The sequence below is a fragment of the Vulpes vulpes genome, chromosome 4 (genome assembly GCF_048418805.1).
Source record: "Vulpes vulpes isolate BD-2025 chromosome 4, VulVul3, whole genome shotgun sequence".
NCBI lineage: Eukaryota > Metazoa > Chordata > Mammalia > Carnivora > Canidae > Vulpes > Vulpes vulpes.
The window spans coordinates 286,416-313,120 of NC_132783.1; the positions used below are offsets into that span (position 1 = coordinate 286,416).

The 26,705-nt window shown below is 40.2% G+C and overlaps 1 protein-coding gene across 1 annotated transcript in view; it reads left to right on the top strand.

Moving 5' to 3' along the window:
• Window positions 1-21,774, top strand: part of LOC140593719 (IQ motif and ubiquitin-like domain-containing protein) — a 131,041-nt gene extending 109,267 nt beyond the window's left edge. Inside the window, exon 14 of the mRNA XM_072755148.1 lies at window positions 21,249-21,774. Coding sequence (XP_072611249.1) covers window positions 21,249-21,389 — 141 coding nt within the window. The 3' untranslated portion in view covers window positions 21,390-21,774. The remainder of the gene's footprint in view (window positions 1-21,248) is intronic.
• The last annotated feature ends 4,931 nt before the right edge of the window (window positions 21,775-26,705 follow it).

Below are 26,705 nucleotides of genomic sequence, written 5' to 3' on the forward strand. Positions count from 1 at the left end.
TTACTCATTGGAATAGGTTTGGTTCCTTTGCACTTCTTTCTGGCAGCTGAAACTTTCTGCTCAGCAGAGCGGCGGTTCCTTCTGTCCTCCCCTAAGCAGATGCATATACGCTCAAAACACATGTTGAACCCAAGAGTCAATTGTTCATATTAGACTGACTCAGAGGAGTGAGGGTGGAGGCCTATGGTAGCTCTACGTAGAATAATTATTTACCTTTACTTAATGTAGTGCTTCTAAGTGATGAAACCACAGCAAGGATTAAAGGGCATGTTAAAGTTCTGTCCCCCAGTGCAAGTTAAGATGGAAATGAGGGTGGAGCTATAGGAAGCTTTAAACCAGCAGTCCAAAGGTCCCAGCTTTCTCCTAGGAGACCGTGTGATGGCAGGCATATCCTGGACTTCTGGCGAAACTTCTTTTCATCAGAAGGATTAAGCATTTGGCTTAGCTCACCACTAAACTATTACCCAGCCCCAAAATTCTACATTTTTTTTAAAGATTTTATTTATTTATTCCTGACAGACACAGAGAAAGAGAGGCAGAGACACAGGTAGAGGGAGAAGCAGGCTCCATGCAGGGAGCCCGATGGGGACTCGATCCCAGGACCCCGTGATCACACCCTGAATCAAAGGCAGACCCTCAACTGCTGAGCCACCCAGGCGTCCCCCAAAATCCTACAATTTCTTTAAAAGGCTTTCCATAGTTTTTCGTAGTTGTGATAAAGCGGGTGTTGAGGAGGAAGAATTTTCTTCTGCCCTTTAAGGTGCTTCTAGTTGGATTAAGAATCAAATTGATGAGACTGATTAACAAGAGAAAGTCAAATTTAGAATCCACGTGAGCATGAAATTCCAAAGATAGTGAAGCACCATGACACTTAGATGAGGTAAGGAGAGGGGAGGGGTCTGAGGACACTAAGGGGGAAGAGAGACCATTAGCAGGAAGGTGAGAGGAGATGTTTAGAAAACAAAGGCCACCCAATTTTGTAGATAAATTTCTTAGGAAAAGAGGAATCTTTGTTAATATTCTCTTCCTGGTATAAACTGGCAGTTGAAAGGGTGGTAAAAAGCTTTTCCTGAATCTGCTGGTTTAGATTGTTTTTCATGCAAAATAATGTTCATGTGAAATGAACCATCTTGGGGTGGGCTGCCCTTGGCCCCCACACAGGTTATGAACTGAGCCTGTTCTGCTTGACCAAAGGCCTCTGTCACCCTAAACGCCCTAAATGCTGGCATTATGACAGCTGGCATCTCTTCATCACACAAACAGTCCTTATCGTTTCAGCTCCATCATGTTTGTGGAGTTACTCTCTTTCATTTACTGATTGATTTCAGGGCACTGTCCCCTTCTAAAATTATGCCTGGCATTTATTATTCAAAGTAAGAGAATTACAAATTTGCTTTCTTAAGACATCAGTGTAAATAAGTAATTTATTCTTCCAAAAATGAGACCAAGACAATAGAAATTAGTCCAAAACATGAATGCAAAAAAAGATGAGAATAATGATCTTGATCTTAAAAATTAACATTTGCTGTGGTCATGAGGAAAGTGCAAGCAAAAAGACGGAGCTGCTTTTCAGAGACTGGGTCTCGGTGCTTCAGAGAATGCTCCTGGATGAGGTCATCCTATGTCCTCCAATTTACAGTACTAAAACCCTATTTTCTTACTCTAGTTACAGGTAAGTTCTATATGATTGAGTCATTTAGAAGGAATTGATTTGTTTACAGTAATGCCAACTGTTAGTTTATGATAAAAAAAAAACAACTAAGAAGTAGACTAACATCACATGGAGGTGGGCAGCAAATTGTGTTTTTTTTTTTTTCTTATAAGAAAGTTTATTTACGAAATTAAATCATTATTAGAAGGTTCCTCAGTAATGGTAATGTTACAGGGTGGGGAGTCACACAAATCCGGGGACAATTAAAAGAATAGTGGAGACTGAGGAAGTCTCATCACCAGTCTCTAGTATAAGCCTTTATTTCTAGATGGGAATTAACCAGTCCCTTAGACAGTAATGGAAGCACACTGGCGATTTTTTTTTTAAGATTTTATTTTTTTATTTATTCATGAGAGACACACAGAGAGAGAGAGACAGAGACAGAGACCCAGGCAGAGGGAGAAGTAGGCTCCATGCAGGGAGCCCGATGTGGGACTCGATCCCGGGACCCCGGGGTCACGCCCTGGGCTGAAGGCAGTGCTAAACCATTGAGCCACCCAGGGATCCCCCCACACTGGCGAATTTTTACTATTGAATCTGTGTACTTGGAATGTTGTAATCACCATAAACTTTAGTTCTGATGATACTATCTTTCTGATTAAAGATTTTCCAAGATTATAGTTCTCCCAATTTAATTATATTTCAAATGCTTTATTTTATAAGGTACAGGGAGTTGTTTATTGAGACTTCAGAAATACAGTTGTCTGAGCAACCTATTTATAACTCTTCTCCTTGGAGGGGCATTTCTTAAGAAAATGTCAAAGCCAATCATGTTCATGCAGGTTGTAGCTAGTACTTGTTTCTTACCAATGTTCATAAATGTACCTTATTTTGGATCTGCGACCCTTATGCAAGCTTACTGAGTGGACTGAGATTGGCTCTACCAGGCAGAGAGCTTACCTACATAGTGGTTCTCAGGGATTTGCTAAAATTTTGCTAAATGGCAAGCCTTTGTAAACTTCTATTTTATTTTATTTTTTTTTAGTTTTCTTCAAGACAGAATTCATTGACAAGGCTCTGTTTGTCTCATGTAACTCATTGTTACATGTGACTCTCAGTTTTAAATATGTAATAAGGGTCAGTAATTGTAAAATACAGTAAAAAAATTGAATATAAAGCCAAAGTAAATTTCTTTTTTACTAGGCAGATTGAATCATGGGTAAAATATTGAAACATTTACAGTATCTAAAATGAATTTTTGACTAATCTAACCAAAGTTATTTAGATCTCTTTTTTTATTAAAAAAAGGAAACCTGGGGATCCCTGGGTGGCGCAGTGGTTTGGCGCCCGCCTTTGGCCCAGGTCGCGATCCTGGAGACCCGGGATCGAATCCCACGTCGGGCTCCCGGTGCATGGAGCCTGCTTCTCCCTCTGCCTGTGTCTCTGCCTCTCTCTCTCTCTGTGACTATCATAAAAAAAATAAAAAATAAAAAATAAAAAAGGAAACCTGAAGAAAGTTCAAGTTAGTTACTTGGTTAAAAATATTGATTGTATTCACTGTTTTTGAAAGTTAAAATAAAATTATAAACTTCTGAAGATAGTTTGGTTTAGGAACCATTGTCTCTGGATATGTTCTGAGCAAAAATATATAATGAGCACTCCTTTGGAAGTGATTTTTGTGATCTATTCAAAATACCCATATAGCTTAACTTGATGGCTAATATTGCCAGCAACACTGAATCCCTGTTCCTATTAACACAAAATTTTTATTTGGGAGAGTCGACACTTAAGTTCAAATTTTCAGAAGAGAGTAGAGTTTTAGGAATGAGGAATAAGACAAAACATGTTGAGCATAAATTGTCCTGCATAGTCAAGGTAAGGTATGGGCAGCTGGAGACCCTAGATGGACAACAGGATATTAGGTGTGAAAGTACCAAAAACAAGAAAGGGAGTACAGAAAAGTAATGGAGTAATGTCTTCACGCCTATATGGGTCTACATATCCTCATGCATTTTGAGTTCAACTCCCACCTATGCAGTTTAACATGTAGGACCTCTGAAAGTCCTCTTACTCCAAAATATCCCTTCTGACATTCCTCCATAGTTGCCTGAAATTCTCATCATATTTATTTTGGGGGGATAATAGCAAGGATGATCCTGCCCTTTTCTTCTAATCAGCCTATAAGCATCTTGTTAACAAGGATCTGTATCCTATTTCTCTGAACCCTCACACAGTGCATAGCAGGTGACCTGTTCATGTGAAGGAAGATGGGGCGTCTTCATTTCTACCTGTTGCGACCTCAGCTCACCTCGCTATTCGAGGGGCACGGAGAAGAGAGAAGTGCAGGCTCCACGGAGGGATACTAGTAAGAGTAGGAATGAGGAACGTTGGGCCACACACTGGCCTGGTCTCAATTTTCTCGTTGGAGGAAGATTTCTCATAAAGATGTTTTGTTGATCGAGTGCCCTTGCACTGATAAGAATCTTGCATCATCTTTAGAAGATGGCGTAATGAGAAAAATGTGGGCTCGGGAGGCAGAAAACAGAATTGATTCCTGGCTGTGGGACTTTGAACAAGCACCTCTCAGCTTCGGTTCCGGATCTATACCATGGGATACGACGGTAACTACCCTAGCCTTGTGGAACCCAGTGTCTTCTCTCGCCACCTAATGATTATGTCTGCTGCACAAGAGTCCACCTCTTTTACTGCTCCTCATTTCCCTACCATCCCCAACGTACCTGGTCAGGCAGGCCAGGGATCAGCACAGTAATAGTTATTCCTTAAAGCTTGAAAATTAATTACTTAAATAAAAGAAAAATCCTTGCCAGGTTCTGATTTCAAATAACATGAAGGTCAATATCAACTCAGTCCAGAGACAAATTCCAAGTTAGTGTAGCCTGATCTGAAATCTTCTTCTGGGCCCTTAGCCTACATGTAGGAAACCAGTTCCCTGTGCCTTTTCACATTTGATATCCATGGGTACACAGCTGAGTATGATTTTCAAGGTGACAATTTACAGAATTACAATAGGGCAGAACATTTCATTGCTGTTACTCCTTAGATTTTTCTGATTAAACAGGAACTGAATTTTCTTGGTTGAAGAATGAAGAGTGGAGCAATGTGGTGGGTTATTTGTTTATCTTGTCCATAATCTAATCTCTGCATGCTGGGTATTATTTCTTTCATAGTGTTCTTCCTCCTTCTGCTATTTTAAACTATCTTTTAATATTTCAACTGATGTTGTATGTTGAACAGATGTCTTGAATTATTTCAGCATGGTGTTCTGAGAAACCTAAGAACAATTAGTTTTAAAAATCATTATTTGTTGCTTTTCCAAAACTTGGTAAAAAAAAAAAAAAGTGTTTCCTCTATTTTTTTTTCTTTCCACAGTAGAACTCTTGATTTCATCTTTTGAGGTCAATATGTTGCCTTATATCTATATTAATTCACTGGAGCAAGGCCCTGAGTACATTTGTCATATGTCCAATTTGGTTATAACTAAGCTAATGAGTAACATTTGTTATTAATTACATCAATAAAAACATCATAATCTTATAACTCTGGTTTGAGCCTAATAGAGTAGGAGGTTTGAGGGATAAATATCCACAGGCAATTAATGGACCATTCTTTAGGAAAAAAAAAAAAAAAACTAAGAATCATTTTAATGGCCTCTTTGCATCCTAACCAGACTTCAGTCAAATCAAACCATTTCTGGCTATAAAAAAAAAATGTAATCGGTTCCTCAAAATTAAATCCAATGAATTTGTCTCTGTAGAAGGTCAAGTAATATACTCTCATGAAAGAAAATGGTTCCTCATTTAATGCATCAGTTATTAAAAAGATGTTCTATTTTCCTGTTTGGGTTCTGTCTGTTTTTTTTATTACTGCATATTAAAGTACCCATCTTGCCAACAAGCAAATGATATGCTAACTGAACATGGCTTGGCTGAAAGTGATGATGGAAGGGCCAGAGAGACCTATCAGCTGCATTATTATGCCTAAGCAGTGGAAAATCACTGAACTACCATCACCTTCTCTAGTTTGTGCTTATATGACTCATAGAAACAACATTAAAATATGGTGGATGATTTCTACTTTTTTAAAAAGAAGACATTCAAAGAATCTTATAGAATCTTAGATTTTGGTGTCTCTTTGTTGGCAGAAGAATCATACAGCCCACATTTTCTTAAGGAATGTAAAAGAGAGGAAGAGAGGAGAAGGGGAAAGGAGGGAAGAGGAGAATGAAAGAGAGAAAGGTAGATAGAAAAGGAAAAGGAGAGAGAGAGTGGGATTAGGTAAAAAGACAGAGAACTAGACACTTTGTCATAACAGAGAATGACGCCATGTTCATTGAAAACATCTTACCAAACGCTGCTGGATACTTGGCATATCTTACGGTGTATAATCCCTTGAGGTATGTTTTATCTTCAGTTTCAAGTTAAAGAAACTACAAAGGCTTACAGTGCTCCAAACAAATTGTCCAAGGCCACAGACTACCAAGTGAACCACTTATCTTTTTGACTTCGAAGCCCATGATCTTTTCACTGGGTAATGCTAGCAAAAGGCACATGGTATCTAGTTTTTGGTAAGGAAAATCCATTCCAGTCTTACTAAAATTAAATTTTAATATATCATCATTACTTTCTAGCCTAATTGAAAAGTTGATTAGGTTTCAGACATGATGAAAATAAAGGAAACAGAGATTGCAATTTCTTGTCAGGTATGTTTGGATGTGCATGTGAGTGTGTGTGTGTGTGTGTGTGTGTGTGTGTGTGTGCATACGTGCGTGCTTATTTCTTCAATGAGCTAAGTCTCTATGTCCTACAGAAAAAGGCCCTCATCAGCTAGAAGCTACAGATACATCTCATCTGGGCTGGTTGGAATGATTCTCTCCCTGTCTTTCCTATTTTGGTTCTTGGATAATAATCTCCAACCCAAGGACAAGAGAAGCTGTAGATGACCAGGAGTGTTATAAAGGTCATTACTTTAAACAAAGCCTCTACTGGCCAGGACAGAAGGTCTCCAGTAAAAGCAGCTGAGCCTAGCTCAGAGGATAGTGCTATAATTAAAAGATTCTAGGACCAGTGAGGATCCTTTGGTTGGTCTGGTTGGTGGCATGTAGGCCCTGAGATTTAGCTTTTTCCTTTTTTAAAAAAAATCGAGATATAGCTCACATACCATAAAATGTACCCTTTTAAAGTAGGCTATCGAGTGTTTTTTTTTTTTTTGTATATTCACAATGTTGTGTAGTCATTATCACTCTTGAATTCTAGAATATTTTCATAACCTCAAGAAGAAATCCCATTACTCGTTAGCAATCATTCCTTATTCCCCCCTCCAGTTCTTTGCAAACATAATTCTACTTTCTGCCTCTACAGATTTGCCTGTCTAGCTACAGTTTATTTATTTATTTATTTATTCTAGCTACAGTTTATATGCAAATAGAAGGCCACACACTTGATGATATTTCCTGTTACTGTTAATATCATTCCCATGTGGGCACTGGACAGTACAGTAGGCTGTTTACCCAGGTGTTAAAGTGACGGACCCAGTGTAATTTCCCCACACCCCATCAAATGTACCCAGCCTCAGTTTCAGCATAGGGATTACATTTCCCCCTGGAGTTTATAAGCTTCCTTTGGACTCCTTGAGTTGTGGATACTAGAAAAATCATTAGGAACTCAATTAAATTTGAGTCTTAACTAGAAATGTTTAGCCTCTAATCTCACACAAGCAAATATTCATTAGACCCATTACTTCTATCTGGTTTTTCTCTAAGTTGTTAAATCTTACTTCTCCAAACATCATTTGTGTACAATTTAAGATCTCCACAAGATCTTCCAATCCCTTGAAATCCATTACCAAAGCCAGAAATCCAAGAATCATTTTAGACCTTTCTTCACGGTTTTATTTTGCTTCCTTTTTTCAGCCTAATAAACCATCATCAGACTCTATAGATTTTAACCACCCACTGCAGTATCTTCCCCACCCCCGCCTTCATCTCTAGATCTCCTACCACTGTGAGAGCTCCTTCAACATGGAGTATGTATGATGACCAGTTTGCAAGTACTTTTTTTCTGGTTTCCCTGCCTCCCATCGTGCCCCACTTCATTATCCCCAGTAGTGCACCCAAGTGGTCTTCTAATAATGTCAATCTGTTTATATCCCATCCCTCATCTTAAAATTCGTGAAAATCTCTCCACGGTTTTCAGGATGGAGTTCAAAATGTACTAGTTTCTCCACAATCTGCCCTTAGGCTCACCTTCCACAATTTTTCACTTGTACCCTTCCCTGCACCCACACTGACTGGCTTATCTACCCCAAATGGGTCACTCATCTTCAGGTTCACTGTCCCTGCACATATCTTTGCATTATCTTGAATGTTATTATCTATTTTATTCTTTTATTAATCCTTATGTTGTAATCTCCCTTGTCTGGAATGTAGGCCCTTTGTGGAGGGGGACTGTATCATTTGTTCATCTCCACACCAAGCGCTCTGTTCATTACTGTGAAACCTTACACATTTTCCTCACTTTTCTATAATATCAATGCAATTCTCAATATCTACAACCATATTGGATATGTACATATCCATACATATGTATGTATTTTTGTACATAAATGTATCAAAAATACAGATTTACAATTTGTAGCGGCTAGTATAATACCTAAGAAAATGTCCTTAGTATCTATTGAATGGAAAAGAAGGAAAGAGAAATGAAGAAAGAAAATGAAAGAGAAACAGAACCCAAATGCTGCTTTTTTCATGTGCTGCATGAACTCATAGTGGGATACAGCACTTTGCCCTTAAAGCCCACGATGCCAAAAAAGCCTAAGAGAATGAAACAAGTTTTATACTGTTGTTTGGAAAAGTTTTGGAAGACATGAAGGAGAGACTTCATAACGTAAAATACTTGGTAAACATCATAAAAGTCCCTATTTGACCTTTTTGTTTTTCCCCTCTTCTCCAAGAAGACATAGCGATCTTAACATACATGCACATAAAACACAGCATCAAAACATATTAGGCAAAAACTGATAGAATTACAAGGCAAAATAGATTAACCCATTATGAGAGTTGAAGGTTTCAACACTGCTCTATCAGAAATGGACAAATCCAGCAGGCAGAAAATCAATAAGGACATAGCTAAACGCAAAACCCTATCAATCAACTGGACATAGTGGACATCTACAGAGTGCTTCATCAACAGCAGCAGGATATACATTCTTCTCAAAGTCACATGGAGCATTCACCAAGGTAGACAGATTCTAGGCCATAAAATGCACCTTAGCAAATTTAAAAGAATAGATATTACACAATGTCTATCCACTCTCAGATCATAATGGAATTAAACCAGAAATCAATAACAGAAAGATAGTTGGAAAATCCCCCAAATACTTGGAAATTAAACAACATACTTCTAAATAATGGATGGGTCAAACCAAAAAAACTCAAAAGAAATTTAAAAATATGTTGAAATAGGGGATCCCTGGGTGGCGCAGCGGTTTGGCGCCTGCCTTTGGCCCAGGGCGCGATCCTGGAGACCCGGGATCGAATCCCACATCGGGCTCCTGGTGCATGGAGCCTGCTTCTCCCTCCGCCTGTGTCTCTGCCTCTCTCTCTCTCTCTGTGACTATCATAAATAAATAAAAAATTTTTAAAAAATAAAAAAAAAATAAAATAAAAAAATAAAAATATGTTGAAATAAATAAAAATGAACACATAACTTATCAAAATTTGGAGATCCTGAGAAAGCAGCATTTAGAGGGAAATTTATAGCATTGAATGCATATATCAATAAGAAGCAGCTCAATCTATGCCATGGAACTTGGCAAAGATTCCGGACTTAGAGGCACCCATGATTACACAAGATGGGGATGAAATACAGGGCTGAATACAAAAAGAATTAGTTAAAAGCCTCTGTGAGCATCAGTTAGGCCTGATGATCCTTTCTTCCATTTCCTGTAGCTTAACCCTACCAAGAAACTGGACATTTATTTTGTAGAGAGTAAATCTCAAAAACACCTGAATAACATAATATAGGGAAGAGCTGCTGCAATAAAATGGTAAATGATAAACTAACAATAAAGACTATATGTGGAAACTTGAACTCCCACCTCAGTGCTCCTTGCTCTGTGAGCATTCAAAGTCAAGTATAGGCTTTCCCTTCTTCCTGGATAAATCTTACAGAATTCTTCTCTGGAGAAACTGAAGTGTTCCAAAGAAAAGACCTGTGGATACTACCCTAGCAGGAAAGCAAACTCATTCTAGGCAAATTCAAACAAAGAGACATTAATGAAGGAAGTACTTACAGTCTGTGCATGAACGAAGGAGGGATGATGAGTTACCTAGCAACTAGCAACAGTAAGAAGTCATTAGATCCCCAGGGCTGAAGGCACAACCTGAGGAGGGAAATAAAGGCCGGTGAAAAGTAAAACAGTGCAGTGGAGCCCTCTCAGCAGAACCTGAAGTGTGGAGAGTTACAGATACTGCAAGAGACTCTGCTGAAGCAGGGAGGAGAGCGGGGAAAAATGCCCTCAGTCCAGTTATTTAGGGAGCCCTGGTGTGTAGTTCTCAGGGTCAGCCTCAGGGGACACAGAGAAGGACAGAGAAAAATAGAGAAAAGACACGATGGGGTTCAGTGCACAAACAATACCTAGCAAAGATATGACACTTGGAGGTCTTCTAATGAAACCTCTCTGCTCCAATTTCAACACTCCATAAATCTGGTAAAGTGAACTTCCTCGTGGCACTGTAGTACTGCATTCTTAAATATGGTCAGTCAGCCAAGGATTGATTACCCAACGGTTCGAAAAGGCCTCCAACTTAAAAGACAGTTGAAAGACAAACCAACCATATAATTAGTCAAAAATCAGAAACTCCAGAGGACAAAAGGAAAAACAGTATATTTAAGTATATTTAAGTCCGCGTTCTCAGAGAATTGATTATATTTCATTCATAAAACAAAAGCCAGAATATTTTTAAACAGCAGCAGAAACAGCAAACACCAAGCTTTCAGAAATGAAAAATATAGTAAAATAAATCAATAAAAGAATTATAAAGTCAGGAAATAATTGAGGAAGTAGAACAAAAAGGCAAAGAAGTTTAAAAGAGGAGAGGACATTGGATGCTAAATCCATGATCTCTAACATCTGACTCATAAGAGTTCCCAAAAGGGTGAACAAAGAAAAATAGAAGGGAGAACATTTTCAAAGAATTTATCCAATAACGTCTGAATCACTGAAGAATGTAGGACTTCAGAGGGAAAGGATCATTAAGAGTCCAATGAAATGAACACAATTTCACACCACCAGGGATAACAGGAATTTGCTAAAAGCCTTTAGAGGTCGAACAAGTTGATATTCAAGGAACTGAGGGCGAAGTGGCATTAGACTTCTCAATAGCAACATTGGAAATTAGATGACAGTGGAAAAGATATCTTCAAAATTATGAGGAAAAATGATTTTTAACTTAGAATTCTATACCCGTCCAAGTGATTTGTCAAGATTAACACTAGGAGACCACACTTTCAGACAAGTCTCAAAAACTTATTTGTTTGTGTTATATCTTAGTTGTTAATGAAGGACGTATGTGTATGCTACCAAATTAACATATTTTACTAAATTGGTGTCTCCAGGTAAGGAGAAAGAGGAAAAGGTAAAGTCCCAGGTTGACAACTATGCTGTTAGGCCTAGAAGGGAGCGTAGACCTAGGGAGCCTGGATTGAATGAAGAGGAGAGATGTTCCCAGGATGAGTGTCTAAAAAAAAAAAAGGGACTTAATTATCTGGTGTGCCTAATAGTGACTAAGATGGCCTTAACATTTCAGTCAGCTTGACTAAAGTCTAGACAGTTTTCCTTACTACGGGCCCCTTACATACCTTTTCTTAGAGCATTTACTTTAGAAAACTTGCCATTGTAAATTCTTTCTCTGCCCCCTAGATTTGCCAGTTGTACAGTCCAGGAACATCTTTCTCAATGACTTGGGACCTTTGAAATGTAGTCATCAAGTAAGTTAGAGCACCTGTCTCCTGGTGTCTGTGGAAGAGTAGGAGCCTAACTTTGTTAGGTGCCAGTTAACAGGTGTCCTGGTCATAATGATCACTCTCTCAGCTAATGTCCATCAGTTTTTCCCATCAGTTTTTTTAAGTGGTACTTAAAAATCACCACTTTCTGTTCTGGAGAAGTTGAGTTCAACCTATCTCCCCTACTGCAATAGCCCTAAGTAGGCTCCACACCCAGGGTGGATGGACCCCAATGCAAGACTTGAACTCATGACCCTGGGATCAAGACCTGAGCCAAAATCAGGAGTTGGATGTTCAACTGACTGAGCCACTCAAGCGCCCCTGTAATAGTCTTAAATTAAGTCTTCCTTCCATGTTTAACCTATCCAGTGCAATTTTTCTTTGATAGTCCCAAAAATAGTATGAAGAGGTGTTTATTCATTATATTGGATAGTCTGGGAGGAACTCATGATAGTGACATAGAAAACTGAAGTAAGAAGAAGTGATTAGTAAATTCAGTGTTTTCTTGCTGTATCTTTTTCTATTCCTAAGTTTCCTCCCCCAAAGTCTTCTTTCTCTCTTACCTGAGCCACAAACTGCATTTTGCATATGCATTTCTTGTACAATATTTTGTCTCTCCTGGAATGCTGAATCTCAGTCTTCCATAATAAGAAGTCTGTAGGCTTACGTTCTGCCCTTTCATTGTCTTCCTTCCCAATTCGACACAGTATTTAAACTTTCTAGATTTTTAAATTTCATGTCCTGGGTGGGACAGTGCCTTACATTTATCTAGCATTTCATGGCCCACAGAGGGCCCTTATGCACCATCTTATTTGATCCTTTTAACAACCTTGTAAGGTAAGTTTTGGTGCTGGATTCAGAAAAATGTAGGTCAGTACCCTAGATCTAGTTGAGTTTTCTAATCTAAGCCTCAGTCTAACGTTACAGTGAAGTGGGTAGTACGTAGCTCATAAGACAGTTGTGAGGATAAAATGAGATCATGCAAATAAATGCTTTGCACAATAGCTGGCATTGTCAGCACTCGGTAAGTCTCTTAATGATTATAGTTATTTTACAAGGGAAGACTATAAAGTTTAGAGTCAAAAGAAGAAAGTCACTATATCATGAAACATACACTTAAATGTGTATATCTTTTGATTCCAAAAGCAATTTATATCGACTATCCATCTCAGGCTGTCTCTCTAAATATATATTTTTAAAGCAGTACCTTCATTAGAATTCATTAACTCATTATTTTAGGTGAGATGTTTAATACATAGGTATCTTTTAAAGAAGAGTGTGGACTACAGTGTGATAGGGAAGGAGATACTGGACCCTCAGTAGCAGTGGGGAGGGGGACAGAACAAAAAGGGACCTAACCTCAGGCAGCTGCGAACAGCTGGGAGGCAGGGAGAGGTGGAGGGGCTGAGGTGGGGTCACTAAGAGGAAGAGCAGAGGCATCGTGGTTGCAGTCTGTGGCACCTGAAGACAAACAGCTCGTGCCTGTTCATGCGCATCTGGTACGCCCTTACCATCTGCTGTTCTTGACAGTATTGGAGGAACCAGGCTAAATAATATCCTTGAAAGGAAGAACCACTGGAACAGAAAAGGATCCTCTAATTTTTAGCCCGGGGTGCAAAGCATGGATTTAATTCAGCCATAGGAGCAAAGAGAAAGGTGAGTTCTGTAACGCATTTTTATTTATCAAATTTTTAAAAGTTTATTCATTTATAATCTCTTCACCCAAAATGGGGCTTGAATGCAGGATTCTGAGATCAAGAGCTGCATGCCCCACCAACCGAGCCAGCGAGGCACCCCTGTAAATGCATTTTTAAAACAGAATTCCTGTGATGAAACAGGCTGTGAGCGGACGTTTCACGGACAACAGCGCAGACCTGGGAACTGAGCTGTCTCCATGACGGCTCTGCCCAAGACCTGCTGTTGTTTTCACTTTTTGATGCCTTTGTTCAAACCATATGGTGTAGAAACAGTACATATTTGTAAACAAATTGACAATGATTCTACATTCCTTCTGCGTATGTGACTTGTTTTCATCTCAGATTTATCACTCTCTTGGAAGAGAAGATGGACTTGGTTTCAGACAACTTGTGCCCTTAGGAAACTCGTAAGATGATTTTTCGGTGTGTTTGTTTTCCTATTTGACAAGTGCTGAACCTCAGCGAAGCAGAATAGGTACGGTGGAGAGCTGTTTCTGGATTTTGTGACGTTGGGTTTTTAGCAATTGAAGGGATCTCTATAGTGAGTGTCAGCATTCATATCCTTCTTAAATTCCTTGAGAAGATTTTGAGATTTTCACTGATTTTGAATTTAATTTTATGATTTTGAGTACTTAGGGTACCCTGACTCTGGGTAGCTTTTGAAGATAAAACAGGCACCTTCGGGGTTATTGAAGGGCAAAGGCGGTACGAGACAGGGAGTGGCTGGGTTAGGTCTTCAGACTTCTCAGACTCTGTAAGCTCTTGGCAGATGTTTGTTTGCTTTGGTTGGTTGGTTGGTTTTGACTGCTGAGCGATTCAAGCTGACTTTGGCCCTGATGACTCTGTGGTAGATTCTACATGCTAGAGCTGGAAGGAGCCACAGAAGTCACTACAGATGAGAAAACTAAGACCCAAGGAGCATAGCTACTTGTTCTGTACCTAGTAAGAGATTTTATTCACTATGCGCATTACCCTAAAAATACCTTCATAACCCACACTTTCGAGTACAAATAATGGCCAGGTGTCCCTTCAGCTTCCCCGTCTCCACAGGCATGCTCAGCCCTGCAGTCTGCCTTCCACCACTGGGCTCATTGCTATCTGAAAGCCATTATTCTTGTACCATTTCCATCCCTTCTTGCATCCTCCCTCTAAAGCCTTCCCACTCTGTACGTTATTCCACAGATGCCAACTGACTAATCTGATAAATTTGTAATCAATCTGCTAACAGAGAAGATGAAAGGCCTAAATTGGAGAAGATTCCTGTAATGTTAACACTTGGCAGAAATTTCGGAGCTGGCCACCATTGTCCTTTCTCCACACATTGTTTGGACTGTTACCACACACCAAGCCTGACCCTAGAAAACTATGCTTTCCTTCCCTATGCTTCAAGCTCTACCCAAAGAGCTCAGGGTTCCTTGCTTTGATCTAGGTTCTAGTTTGGGTACTGCCCCTACTTTTTCCTTTCTTAAGGGATTTTAGTCATAAAATATGTGTGTGAATGATGCCTTTGTCTCTGAAACTCCAGAACTCAAGCATAATCTATATTTCTGTGCTCCCACTGAAGAGTCCCACTGTGGTTACCTTTTCCCCTGATGTGAGGATTTTCTTTTGATGTACTTATTCAACTATAAATAGACCAGGATATTCAAGGGTTTGCTGGATCAGATTCAAAGTGAGTAGTCCTCAGATGCTTCCTGAAAAAGTTCAAGAAATAGCAGCATAATTAATTAGGGAAATGACAACTGTATGCATGACCAAGTATACAATGCCTTAGGAAAGCATCCTCTTATGAGACTTTATGAAGGGCAAGTAGTACTCAGTGATTAAGAACATGGACCCTGGAACAAGAGAATCCTGGGTTCAGATCCTGGTTGAGTCCATTACTAGCTATGTGACTTTAGGAAGATTATTTAAATTCACTGTGCCTTAGTTTTCCCAATATAAAGTGGAGGATAAAAATAGTGCACATTCCAGAGTTGTAGAAATTATATAACTAAATGCATATAAAGTTACAATAAGAATTATGTATTCTAAAAAAAAAAAAGAATTACGTATTCTAGGGGCACCTGGGTGGGTCAGTTGATTAAGCATCTGACTCTCGGTTTCAGCTCAGATCATGATCTCAGGGTCGTGAGATCTAGCTTTGCTCGGGGTTCAATGTGGAGTCTACTTGAGATTTTCTTTCCCTTTCTTTCTCTTCCTCTGACCCTCTCCCCCCACCCCCTGTTCACACACTTTCTCTCTCTCTCTCTCTCTCTCTCTCAAATGACTAAATATTTTTTTTTTCAAATGGCTAAATCTTAAAAAAAAGAATTAGGTACTCTAAACTATAATATCATATATATGATTATATATAGGTATTATACAATAGGTATTATATATAATTATATATAGGTATTCTAAAATATCATATATATAATTCCATGCTTAAAAAAAGCACTTTTGGGTAACTCATTTAGTTCCCACTTTGTTTCAGCTCAACAAACATAAGTTGAGCAGCTGAGTCCTCTCCTGGACTCCGGCGATGTGAAGATTAATAAGACGAGGTCTGCAGTGTTAAGGGTTCAGGGTTCCACTGAGGAAAACAACACCTTGTGCCTCTCTTGATTGATTTGAACCCTCGGAATCATCACTGCCTCTCTGAGCCTTGTAGACAATGAATATGAAGAATCAGATTGATGATGGAAATTCCCTCAAATGATCCACGCACCTCCTGTGAGCACGAGGACCCTGTTTCCCTCTGCACAGCTTCACCTCGGAATGGTTCCTATATACTTTCCCCGTCTGCTATAATTCTCTGAGGTAGGCAGTTTAGAAAATTGATTTTAGTAAGTCCTAATGTTTAACTAGTATGAACAGGAGCACATTTTCATAGAGAGAGATGATTAACTTGATTTCATTTTCACATGACTATCCCGTGATAAGTTGAATTCCTAAAATAAAAACATGTGTCATTTTTCTTCCAAAGGGCAGCTATTAGGTGCTCAGTTAGACTTTTCCCCTAATAGCAGCGCTTCCTCACCCTCAGAGTCGCCGTCCAGATGCCTCAGGAAAAGTCCCTTGGATTAAACAGAAAGTGAATCAGCAAATAATTTTTTAGCAGGATCTGCCACTAAGGTGGCAGTCTCGTCTTTCCTGACACCTGCAAGCTTTGCAACCAGAGGCTTAAGCGGCACAGAGGAAGCAGCAGCCGTAGGTTTCAGGCGTGTGATTAGAGTCTGAGCCCCGGACCCGGAGCAGTTGCTGGTGAGAGAAGCAGGAATGAAGAGAGAGTAGAAGAGGCCTGGTGCACACTGGATGTGGACGCAGGATCTGCCTCTCCGATGATCAAGTCACGTCCCTCAAAGTAGACTGGTGTGTCGTGAGGTCACGGGGAGCAAACGGAATAGATCGGAGGCCCGAGGCCCCGAGGCCCAGCGGTGGCACCAGCTGTCCTGCGGCCACAGGGTCCAAGGGCGAATGCAGTCCGGTGCGTGGAAGCGCTCAGAAATACTGTACTACTGTTTTTGTTTTTACATCATAAGGGTGTTTAGGGTTTTTTTTATTATTATTATAATGTGGACTCGTAATTCATTAACCAGAGATCCCTTTCCCCAATCAGCGGTGCAGCATTTATTCGGAGGCACAAAAGGACAGAGACAATCCTTCATCTCAAAGCTTTTAAGCGATGTAATTGTTAGATAAGGTGCAATTTGGGTAAAAAAGTCTCAGTATGCATTCAAGCAGAAAGGGTATTCGTAGAAAGAATGTAAGCATATTTGTAAAGGGGTATGAGTCATCATTGGTGTCATCTAAGTGAACGACACCACGGGGGGGGGGGGGGTGTCCTATCGACAGGGCGGGAAGACGGAGGCTGTGGCTGTGATCCTGGTCTCCCCACCCGGAGGGGCTCCCAAGGAGGCAGCGTCCATCCCAGTGACAGAGGGGAAATGGGGAAGGGAGACATCTGAGGGCGGGAGGGTAGCCAAGCCAACCTTCCGGTGCCATAATAAAGACATTTTTATTTTTAGAGAAGTAGCAGTGGCGAGAGGACGAGGAACGAGGGGAAGTACGTAAAGGCTAAGCACGAAGGAAGGAGGAAGAATGCTAATCGTCCGTGATGCCAGGGAATTATTTCACAGAATGCGGTGAACTTATCCATGAGACTTGCTTGTCCTACACGTGCTTTATGCGGACAGAAAGTTAAATATTATTTTGCATGAACAGCATTGTGGTACTAGTCAGATTGCTTTGATGATTTATTCTCCACTTGGCCAACATAGCCTGGCACGTGAGAAACTGTCCTCTCAGCAGCCATAAATTCTCTAAAAGTTTCATTTCATTTTAGGGAGAAAAATTAAGTGTCCACTCCAACAGTAATAAGAAAGAATAAATCCCATTTTAGGCACATTTTTCTTGCTGTGAGCTTATAAATACAATCTTTACCAGCCTGTTTCTCTCTTTATGGTGAATTAATTTTGAGTCGCGGCTTTGAGGTATGCAGAGTAGGCACAGGCCCATAGAAAGAAAAGCGAAAAAAAGGATTATGTCTCAGACAGTTTCTTTTCCTAAGATCGCCCATAAGCGTCCGTCCTGGCCGATATCCGGCGATGCTTATTAGCAGATTGGTAGGCTGGGGCCGCATCGACGATCCTGCGCGGAGACAGCCTTACGGGGACCGTTGGCCTTGTCCTCGGGCTCCTGGCAGCCCAGGGCAAACTTTTGTTTCCAGGCATCTGCTCGCCCCTTAATTCGTGATTATCATTCCGGGGCAGCCAGGGCCGGGAGCAGCGGCTCCAAATCACCACTTCGGACGAGCATCTAAGTGATGAAACCTCATCGGTGACGGTCGGCTCCGCAGAAGGGTGATTTCTGGCGGTGTCACATCCTTCGCCTGTGATCGAGGAGTCACAAACCAGCAGCATTTCGCTGCAATAACCAACATAATGAATTGTCCTATTGTATTTTCCTTTTCTTTGTTTCCTTCTCAATTTTGGGAACGCTTCAGTCTGGACTCCTAGAGGCGGTTTTTCTCTTATTAACAATAGCACGGACAGTCACATAAATTAGGCTGTAATATTGGATTATCCCTCATTTTATTAGGCATGTAGATATTACATAAAGTGGACTTAAATGCCGAGAATTTAAGGTCACGTTTAACTCCTGAGAACTGCGTGACACTGGCAATAATGTTTCTATTACATTTCAAAGTTTTTTTTAAAATTTTTGTTTGTTTGTTTTTTAAATTTCAAAATTTAAAACTTCAGTGGCAGCATTTTAAAATCTGTTTGCATGCACCGAGGGGTCAGTGCTCCTGGGTCCTTTGCTTGCTGTAGGTCAGGCAGGTCATCTGGAGGAGTTCGGAGGGTTTGGGAAACGGATGATGCTGTTGATGGCCCAGGTGAGGCCTGGCGGCCCCTCCACGGACCTGGAGGGGAGGCCTCCTGGAAATGGTCCCCGGGTGCCCACCGTCCTGATGGCCAGTGACGCCACCAGAGCCAGCGCATCTGTGGACACAGGGTCCGGCCCAGGCCCGGCCTCTCTGAGCGTCACCGCACAACAGCTTGGGCCTCAGGACGCCAGAGATGGTCCTTGGGCCTGAGACGCCAGTGACGGTCGACGAGCAGAGGAAGGACCGTGGTATCACCGACCCAGGACTGGGGCAACCTGCGACACTCTATACAGAGTCACGGAGGTGTGTGACCTAAGAGAATGGTTAAAATGAAAAACAGATGGAAACCGGCCTAGGAAAACTCTGGAGCAGATAAAACCAGTTTCATCCAACAAACAAAGCTTAATTTAGTCTGTTTTCCAGACTGACTTGACCTGGGTCAGTGTTGCCTCTGCCTCTGGAAACTGTAAGAAAATTTCAAACTGTTTCTGAGACTGATTTGAGGGAACCATTAATCAATTCTTTATCGTTTAAGAAAATTTTAATATTATAAACTCTGAGCTCTCCTGTCTTGCGTTCCTGCCTGTGAACACAGCGTGCACCAAACCCCCAAGAACCGGCCTGTGGCTCGCTACAGTCGGTGTGTCTCAAATTCCAAATCCTATTCTGTTCCCCAAGAAACTTCTCTTTTTTGACGACTTGGAGTTTGCCTCTGTTTTTTTTTTTAAAGATTTTATTTATTTATTCATAAGAGACACAGAGAGAGAGGCAGAGACCCAGGCAGAGGGAGAAGCAGGCTCCATGCAGGGAGCCCAGTGTGGGACTCGATCCCAGGACCCCGGGGTCACGGCCTGGGCTGAAGGCCACGCTCAACCACCGGGCCACCCAGGCTGCCCGACACTAACTTTTCCTTTCTAGCTCTGGGTTCGGTTTGGCTCCCTCTTGTTTATGGAACGTGTCCTTCTGGTTAGGATTTTGGTTCTAAAAATCTCCATCCTGTGTAAGGGATACACGTGGGTGTCACTGGATGCCTGTAACCCAGACCCAGGACTGTCAGACCCCAGGGCGCCGTCCTGCTGCTGAGCCCTGGGCTTGGGGGTGGACAAGGAGGGACATCCTGCTCCAGGACAGTGCTACTTTGCCCTCCCGGTCTTTTGGCACAGAACGTGTATTTATACGCTTCCACTAATAAAGTTTAACTCTCTTCGTCTGGTAATTTCTTCTGTTCCTTTATTTAGTGGAAAGAACTTTAGATCTATCTTCCCTACTTTAAACTCATTCCCCCCATTTTCCCACTGGGGTGTAAGTTAAAAAACCGACCACTTTTCTATTTCGGTAGGTTTGTATCTGGAGCAAGTACACAGCGCTTCTATTTCAACTCCATTTTGAGATTTTTTTTTTTTTTTTTTTGTGAAAGAGCATTTTTAAAAGAAAAATTTTCCCACTGGAGTAAATGATTTGCCAGCCAGCTGAAAGAGCAAGGAAATTGCTCATGTTAAATCTCAGAACACTCAAAGTTCTAATGTGTCTCTGAAGTTTAGCTCTTAGAACTTCAGGTGGTCTCGAATACCTGAAGCCTAACCGGAAGCGATACTATACAAGCAAAGGCTTCCTACTTCTAGGATTTAAACAGTAATGGACCTAGGAAGCATGCTAGGAATCCATGTTTAGATGCCATCTGTAGGTTAGTATTCACTTTCTTGAGATATGCTCATTAAAAATTCATATTTTACAGTATTGCATGAATAGGTGCCCCCTCGTACATATGCCCATTACACACACACACACACACACACACACACACACACAGCCTTTTTTCCAGAATTTTATTTCCTTTACTATACAGGACGCACATGGAATATTGTAAATAAAATCTATCAAGGAGTTAGAATCAACAGTCAGATTAGCTTCTGTATAACCAGCTAACAAACTGCCAACCCTCACCCAAAAGAAGGCTACTAAGTACAGAAGACACTCGCTATGGCTAGAATGAAATGTATATTACAGATTCCATTGCAAAAATACCCTTACGAAGGCCATGCTTCCTTTAGGGTCTACCTTCGAGTTTGAGACTGGTTAATCTCCAACTGTTTTCCCACTTCCTCACCAAAAATAATAAAAGCTTTGATGCCGTGTTTATCAAATACTTAGCACCAGAGAACCTTAATATGAAAAGAGCAATTATGGGAATCATCAGAGAAATTTTCAAAAGACTATTGCACCACAAAAATGGTAGTAGTTACGGGGTAGAATTGTATCGCTTTGTCTCAAATGAACCATGTTCAGAATGAATGAGGAAAGAATACATACTTACCTTGGAAATAGAAGACAACAGGCTGTTCCTTTCTTCTTGATGTTATTTCTTATTTCATTGACATTACAAGGTAAGTAATATCAAGGTAAGTAACTAATACTTTGCTCATTACTGGTAATACTGTAAGTTTCTACTTCTTTTTTTTTTACATTTTTTAAAAATTTTTATTTTTTGACTTTCTACTTCTTAGTGTGGTCCCCGATTGTGCTTGGGAATAAAGGTCTTCAGAATTAAGACAAGAAAGCAACTGGAAGCTGCTAACATCCTCAAACATAAAAGTATGAAAAGGTGCAAAGAACCTACAGTGTCAGTCAGAGGAAGTTATTACTAACTGAGAGAATATCACAAAACAGGAGACCACCAGCAGAGTTGGCAGCAGGGGAAATTAGGATGTGTCTTTCTGTTCTGGACATCTCCTGGCCGTGTGCTCTCAGGCTTCCTCCTCAAATGCTCCTGCCGGCCCATCTCTTAGAAGCCCTTTCTAACCCAACAGCATCTACCTTCTGTCATCTCAGCGCCCTGCAGGACATAACTTGTCCAATTGCTCTGTTACCAGCAACAAAAATACCTGAGCATCAAATATGTACAAGAAACTAAGGACATAAAAATTACCTGTTCCAGGTACCATGTTTAATGGTGTTAGCATTCCCATTTGTTCCTCCATTAGAAGGGATTTCTGGACAGATTAAAAAGGCAAAACTTTGGGATCTTTTTTTAGGAAATAGGTATCTAAAGGTATAGTCTTGTGACTTCCCTTGAATGACACTGTTCATATATATATCTGCTAATTTGATGTAGCTTTATGACTTAGACTTTGAGAACATACACACAAAAAATCAGATGGCTTTATGGTATTCCATTCACTAGTGTTTTGTTTTTTTTATTATACTGAGTGAAAAATCTGGATTCTCAGGCAGGTTAAAGGAGTCATGGATTAACAAGATATTTTTTCATCCTGCAAATTGTTCCTTAATTTCTGATTTGATGTTCTCACATAAAATATTTGTTCTCCGTTCTAAGGACATACTGACTTCAAATATTTAGCCTGTTCAACTTGACTTCTAAGAATCACCACACATATGCTCATACCTAATTGGAGGTAATTTAAGGACTAATAGGAGATATGACTTAGAACTGGAAGGTGGCAATAAACACTTTCACTTTCAATTCAGCTGGAACTGAAAAAATGGAAAATGTGTATAAATAAACCATTATAAAAAATGATTTACCTTATTTATCATTGAAGTTATGTCTTCAAATATTTGGAATTGAAAATTTTAGAGATCACATGCTTGATTCATGCCCCTTAACTAATTCAACAAGTATATTAACATGATAGCTCTTCTACTGAAGAACATTAATTCCTTTCATTAAATACACTAGCGGATACTGGCAGTCGTTGCTAAAGTCAACTAAAAACATTCCTTTTGACTATTCATTGCCTGTTCTTATTTTTTTTATAAATTTATTTTTTATTGGTGTTCATTTTGCCAATATATAGCATAACACCCAGTGCTCATCCCATCAAGTGCCCCCCTCAGTGCCCATCACCCAGTCACCCCCACCCCCGGCCCACCTCCCCTTCCACCACCCCTAGTTCGTTTCCCAGAAATGAGCATTTATTCAGCTCTAAATATGATGAAGTGCATGACTGGAGGATGATGTCTGTTTCTTAGTTCTTTTGACTTCAGGATCATTATTGTAACCAAGCCTCTCAGTAAAACTCGCACAAGGAACACAAGAGCCGCGAAGGAACGCTTTAGAAAGCAGTTACATGCGGCCTGATAACCTTCATCCAGACAGTTGAATGTGAAATGTGCATGCCTCTTTAATGTGTTGTTCTTGATAACAAGTACCAAACATTTATGAATAAAATCATTATGTTATTTCACTTCTAGACTGTTGCAATCTGCTGTTTCAGGACAACCTAACAAGGGGAAAAATACAGATACATTTTAGTTTGTTTGGATTTCGTTTTTGATTACTTTTTTAAAATTTTTACTTGCTATAGATTTCAGTTTCATTAAGAACCTGTAGTGGATTCTGTAGGGTGCCGCTCAGGTTCCCATTCCAGGAATGAGACTTGAGAGATTTACCTTTTGATGGCTCTTGGCTGCACTATTCCTCAGCCGGAGAGCCACCCACTCAAGGCCACACCCTTTTCCTGAGGCCAGCTACATCAAATCAACAAATGACTAGTTGACTTCTACAGGTATGGGCCTGTGTATCTCACTCCCTTCCCCAAAGGCAGGGCCCCATCCCTGCTCCAGAGCACCCATGTGATTGGGCGAGCCTTATTTGTGACTTCATCCACTTGAACATTCTCTCCACCGTGTCTTCTTACACCCCTTCCTACTCAACTTCCTGCATGCATGCAACACCCTCTTACCTACAGTACCATGCAAGTTTGAAAATCACAGTCATCTTTTGACACCCTAGACCAGTATTTCAAAGAGAAAGTTTAGAGTATAGGATAGAGTGACATTAATAGGCAACAATCACAAAAGTTTTTTCTCCTGGGGGGCAGAGTACACTAGAGCTGTAGAATCCAAGAATTAGTCAATAGAAATCTTCCTGCGATATAACTGATCTACTGCAAACAACAGAGTGTTGTGGAAAGAATGTGGGGCAGGAAGAAGAGGCTTATGGTTCATCCTTCCAAACAGTGTGAGACCCTGGGCAAGGTTGGCTTCTTCCTGAGTGTGTTCTCTAAGGTCCCTTCCAATTACACAGATCTGTGATTTTCCCCAAGCGTATGAAAGAAGTACTACTTATACTTAGCTGTTAAAGATTATTAGGACAGGGACACAGTCCATTAAGTGTCAGACTCTTGATTTCGGCTCAGGTCATGATCTCAGGGTTGTAAGATCGAGCTCCATGTCGGGCTCCACACTGGGCGTGAAGCCTGCTTGGGATTCTCTCTCTCTCTCTCTCTCTCTCTCTCTCCCTCTGCTCCTCCCCTACTCTAAAAAACAAAGATACAAAAAAAATTATTAGGACAATACTTATTTCTTTATAGATGTCTTCAGCAAGAACTCCAGAGACCACAAAACAGGGTTGAATGACAGATAACCCAAAAGATAACACTATTTTTTTCTAATAAATCAGATTACAGATTAACATAACAATAATTCACTACAGCTGACAAGGTGTCAAAGCAGCTGTAATATTTATGAAGGATTGGCCCTGAGAGGGAGGAGAGTGGTAAGACTATGAGGAGGCATCTGAGAAAATGTCATTTCAACAGGTAGAAAAGTTACTCCCACAGGTGAAAAGAAACACCACACACACACACACACACACACACACACACACACAAAAGAAAACTTGTTCTGTCTTTCCTTTTCCACATTTCTTAGTGAGCTGTGTTAACTCCAAATACCTACCACAACCTCTGCTTCCAGCTATTGCAGACTAACTTGTTGCAGACGGTTCTTCCAAGAAAAGCTAGAAAAGTGAAAAGCTGGATTAAAATACACACACACACCCACACACACACACGCACACTATCTGTCTGAAGACATTAGAGATTCCAAGATAATAAGGACTTGGGGTCCAGACAGCGGAAGAGAAGGAAACGTGAGTGTGTGCAGCATCCAGTGCTGCTTTTCTCCTCAGGGCATCTGCCAATTTGTATGTAATAGTTGAGAGGCTGGAAATCTGACCAGAGCTTTAAGACAAAAATGGAATTCAGAGATCGTTATGGAGGAGACAGACCTAGTTAAGAACCCAGGATTTCAACTGTGACTCCTGAAGAATTACTCTTTAATAGTGATGACAAACCAGAAATAGACTGGCTCTCGCACAGGCTAAAGTCTGCTTCAAGCCAGCTCAGTTTCAATTTCAGACTGGATTAGGTGAATCTCCCTTATACTAATGGCCTGCTAGAAGCCAAATGTCTCTAGAATTGTTCATACCCCCCTCCCCAAAAAAATAGAATTGTTCATACCCTATGTGCAGCATTCATTTGTGAATTTACCAACCTATATGAAACAAGAACAAATGACTAATAGAAAAAAAAAAACATAAGATGCTAGTAAAGGTCTTTAGCAATTTCAGCTCTTGGGGTTATCAAATCCCCATCTTTTGTTAACCTGCGAGTACCCTAATTCCCTCATTCTCCCCAAGGCCTCTGATGTATTCAAGGTGATATGAAGTAATTTCACATAATAATTCATGCTAATAAATGAGGAGAACTTTTCTTCCATCTCATTCAACTCTTTGATAAACTTCCATATACTTCTAGGAAAAGAACTAGTTAGTTGTATAAACCCCAAAGAGAAAATAGGAATTTTAGGCTATGTAGGAGACAGGAGTGTTGGTAAAATGGCAATATGTGAGGGCAATATGTGAGGGCATATTTTTGGGGACAGGAAAGGCACCATGGGAATCTAAGATTGGCTTCATGCAGTCAACTCTTCAGTCTGCCTCCATGAACGTAAATTGTTAGCAAGCATAATTAACCATTGGCTGCTATGCTTTTGTTTCTGCTTGATCTGCACCCTATAGCTACTCTATACTTCAAGCCCCTCTTCAATATTTCATGCAGTTCCATTGTTTTAAAACACTGATGAGGTATGATGTGTTTTCAGTGAAGCAACTCTAAATCTGTCAAATCTGCCACAGTCAATATCAAATCCACCAGGGCAAGATAGTTGCCATAAGAAATGCAGATTACTTTCTGCTGGCTGTGCTTGGGTGAAGATAGACCTTGCCTGAGGAATCTAGGACTCTGACAAGATGAAGGGCACAGGGCTCTTGGTTTTGTTCTTTAGAAAAAAAAGAGAAATGACATAAAATAATATTTCTAAGTCCAGTAAGGAAAACAAGAGAGCATTTATTTATTTATTTATTTAGTAAGTTATACTGTTGCGAGGTACAATAAAATAAGAGGGACAACAAGAAATTCAGTTGGAAGATTGAATAGTTGGGTCCAATAGAGCTACTGTTCTGTCAGGGTTGACATTACAAATTCCCATCTTTGGGTGTTTATAAAATCCAGTTATACCTAAAACAAAATACACTGGCTCTAGCCAGCAAGCAATTTCAAAAAAAAAAAATTGAATAATAGACCTTAAATCATTTTTAACTCTAGGCCTTGCAAATTGCTCTACCACCAAACCACTCTAAATGTTTCCAATCTCATTTACCTGGTCTTGAACTTGATTTCTTTCAGACACAGTTATGGTATATATAAGTATGAGAAAATGCTCTTCAAAGATACTTTAATATGGATAAATGTAGACATTAAGCTTCATTACTACTGTCAAGGGGTATTACCTTTAAAATAGAGTCACCAGTGTGTATCATTTGAATTGAGCAATTTTATTAAATACCTTATAAGTACTGAACTTCATTTAAGTAACAGCATTCTGAAGAGCTGAAATTAAGGTTGTAAATTAAGATTTCAACAGGCAATAATAACCAAGTATAATAGTCCCAGTGCTGACGTAGAGGCCAGCACAATGCTGGTGCTCCAGGGCCAAACTGGATCAATCAACCCTGCCTTTTTCCAGCATTGCTACATAAATGTTGCCAAGTTTTATTGATTTCGTCTGAGAGACAGAGAATAGAAAAAGATGGGGGAAGACACCAGGATGGTTATTGAAGAGATAATAAAAGAAAGAACCAGAAAAATAAAGCGGGG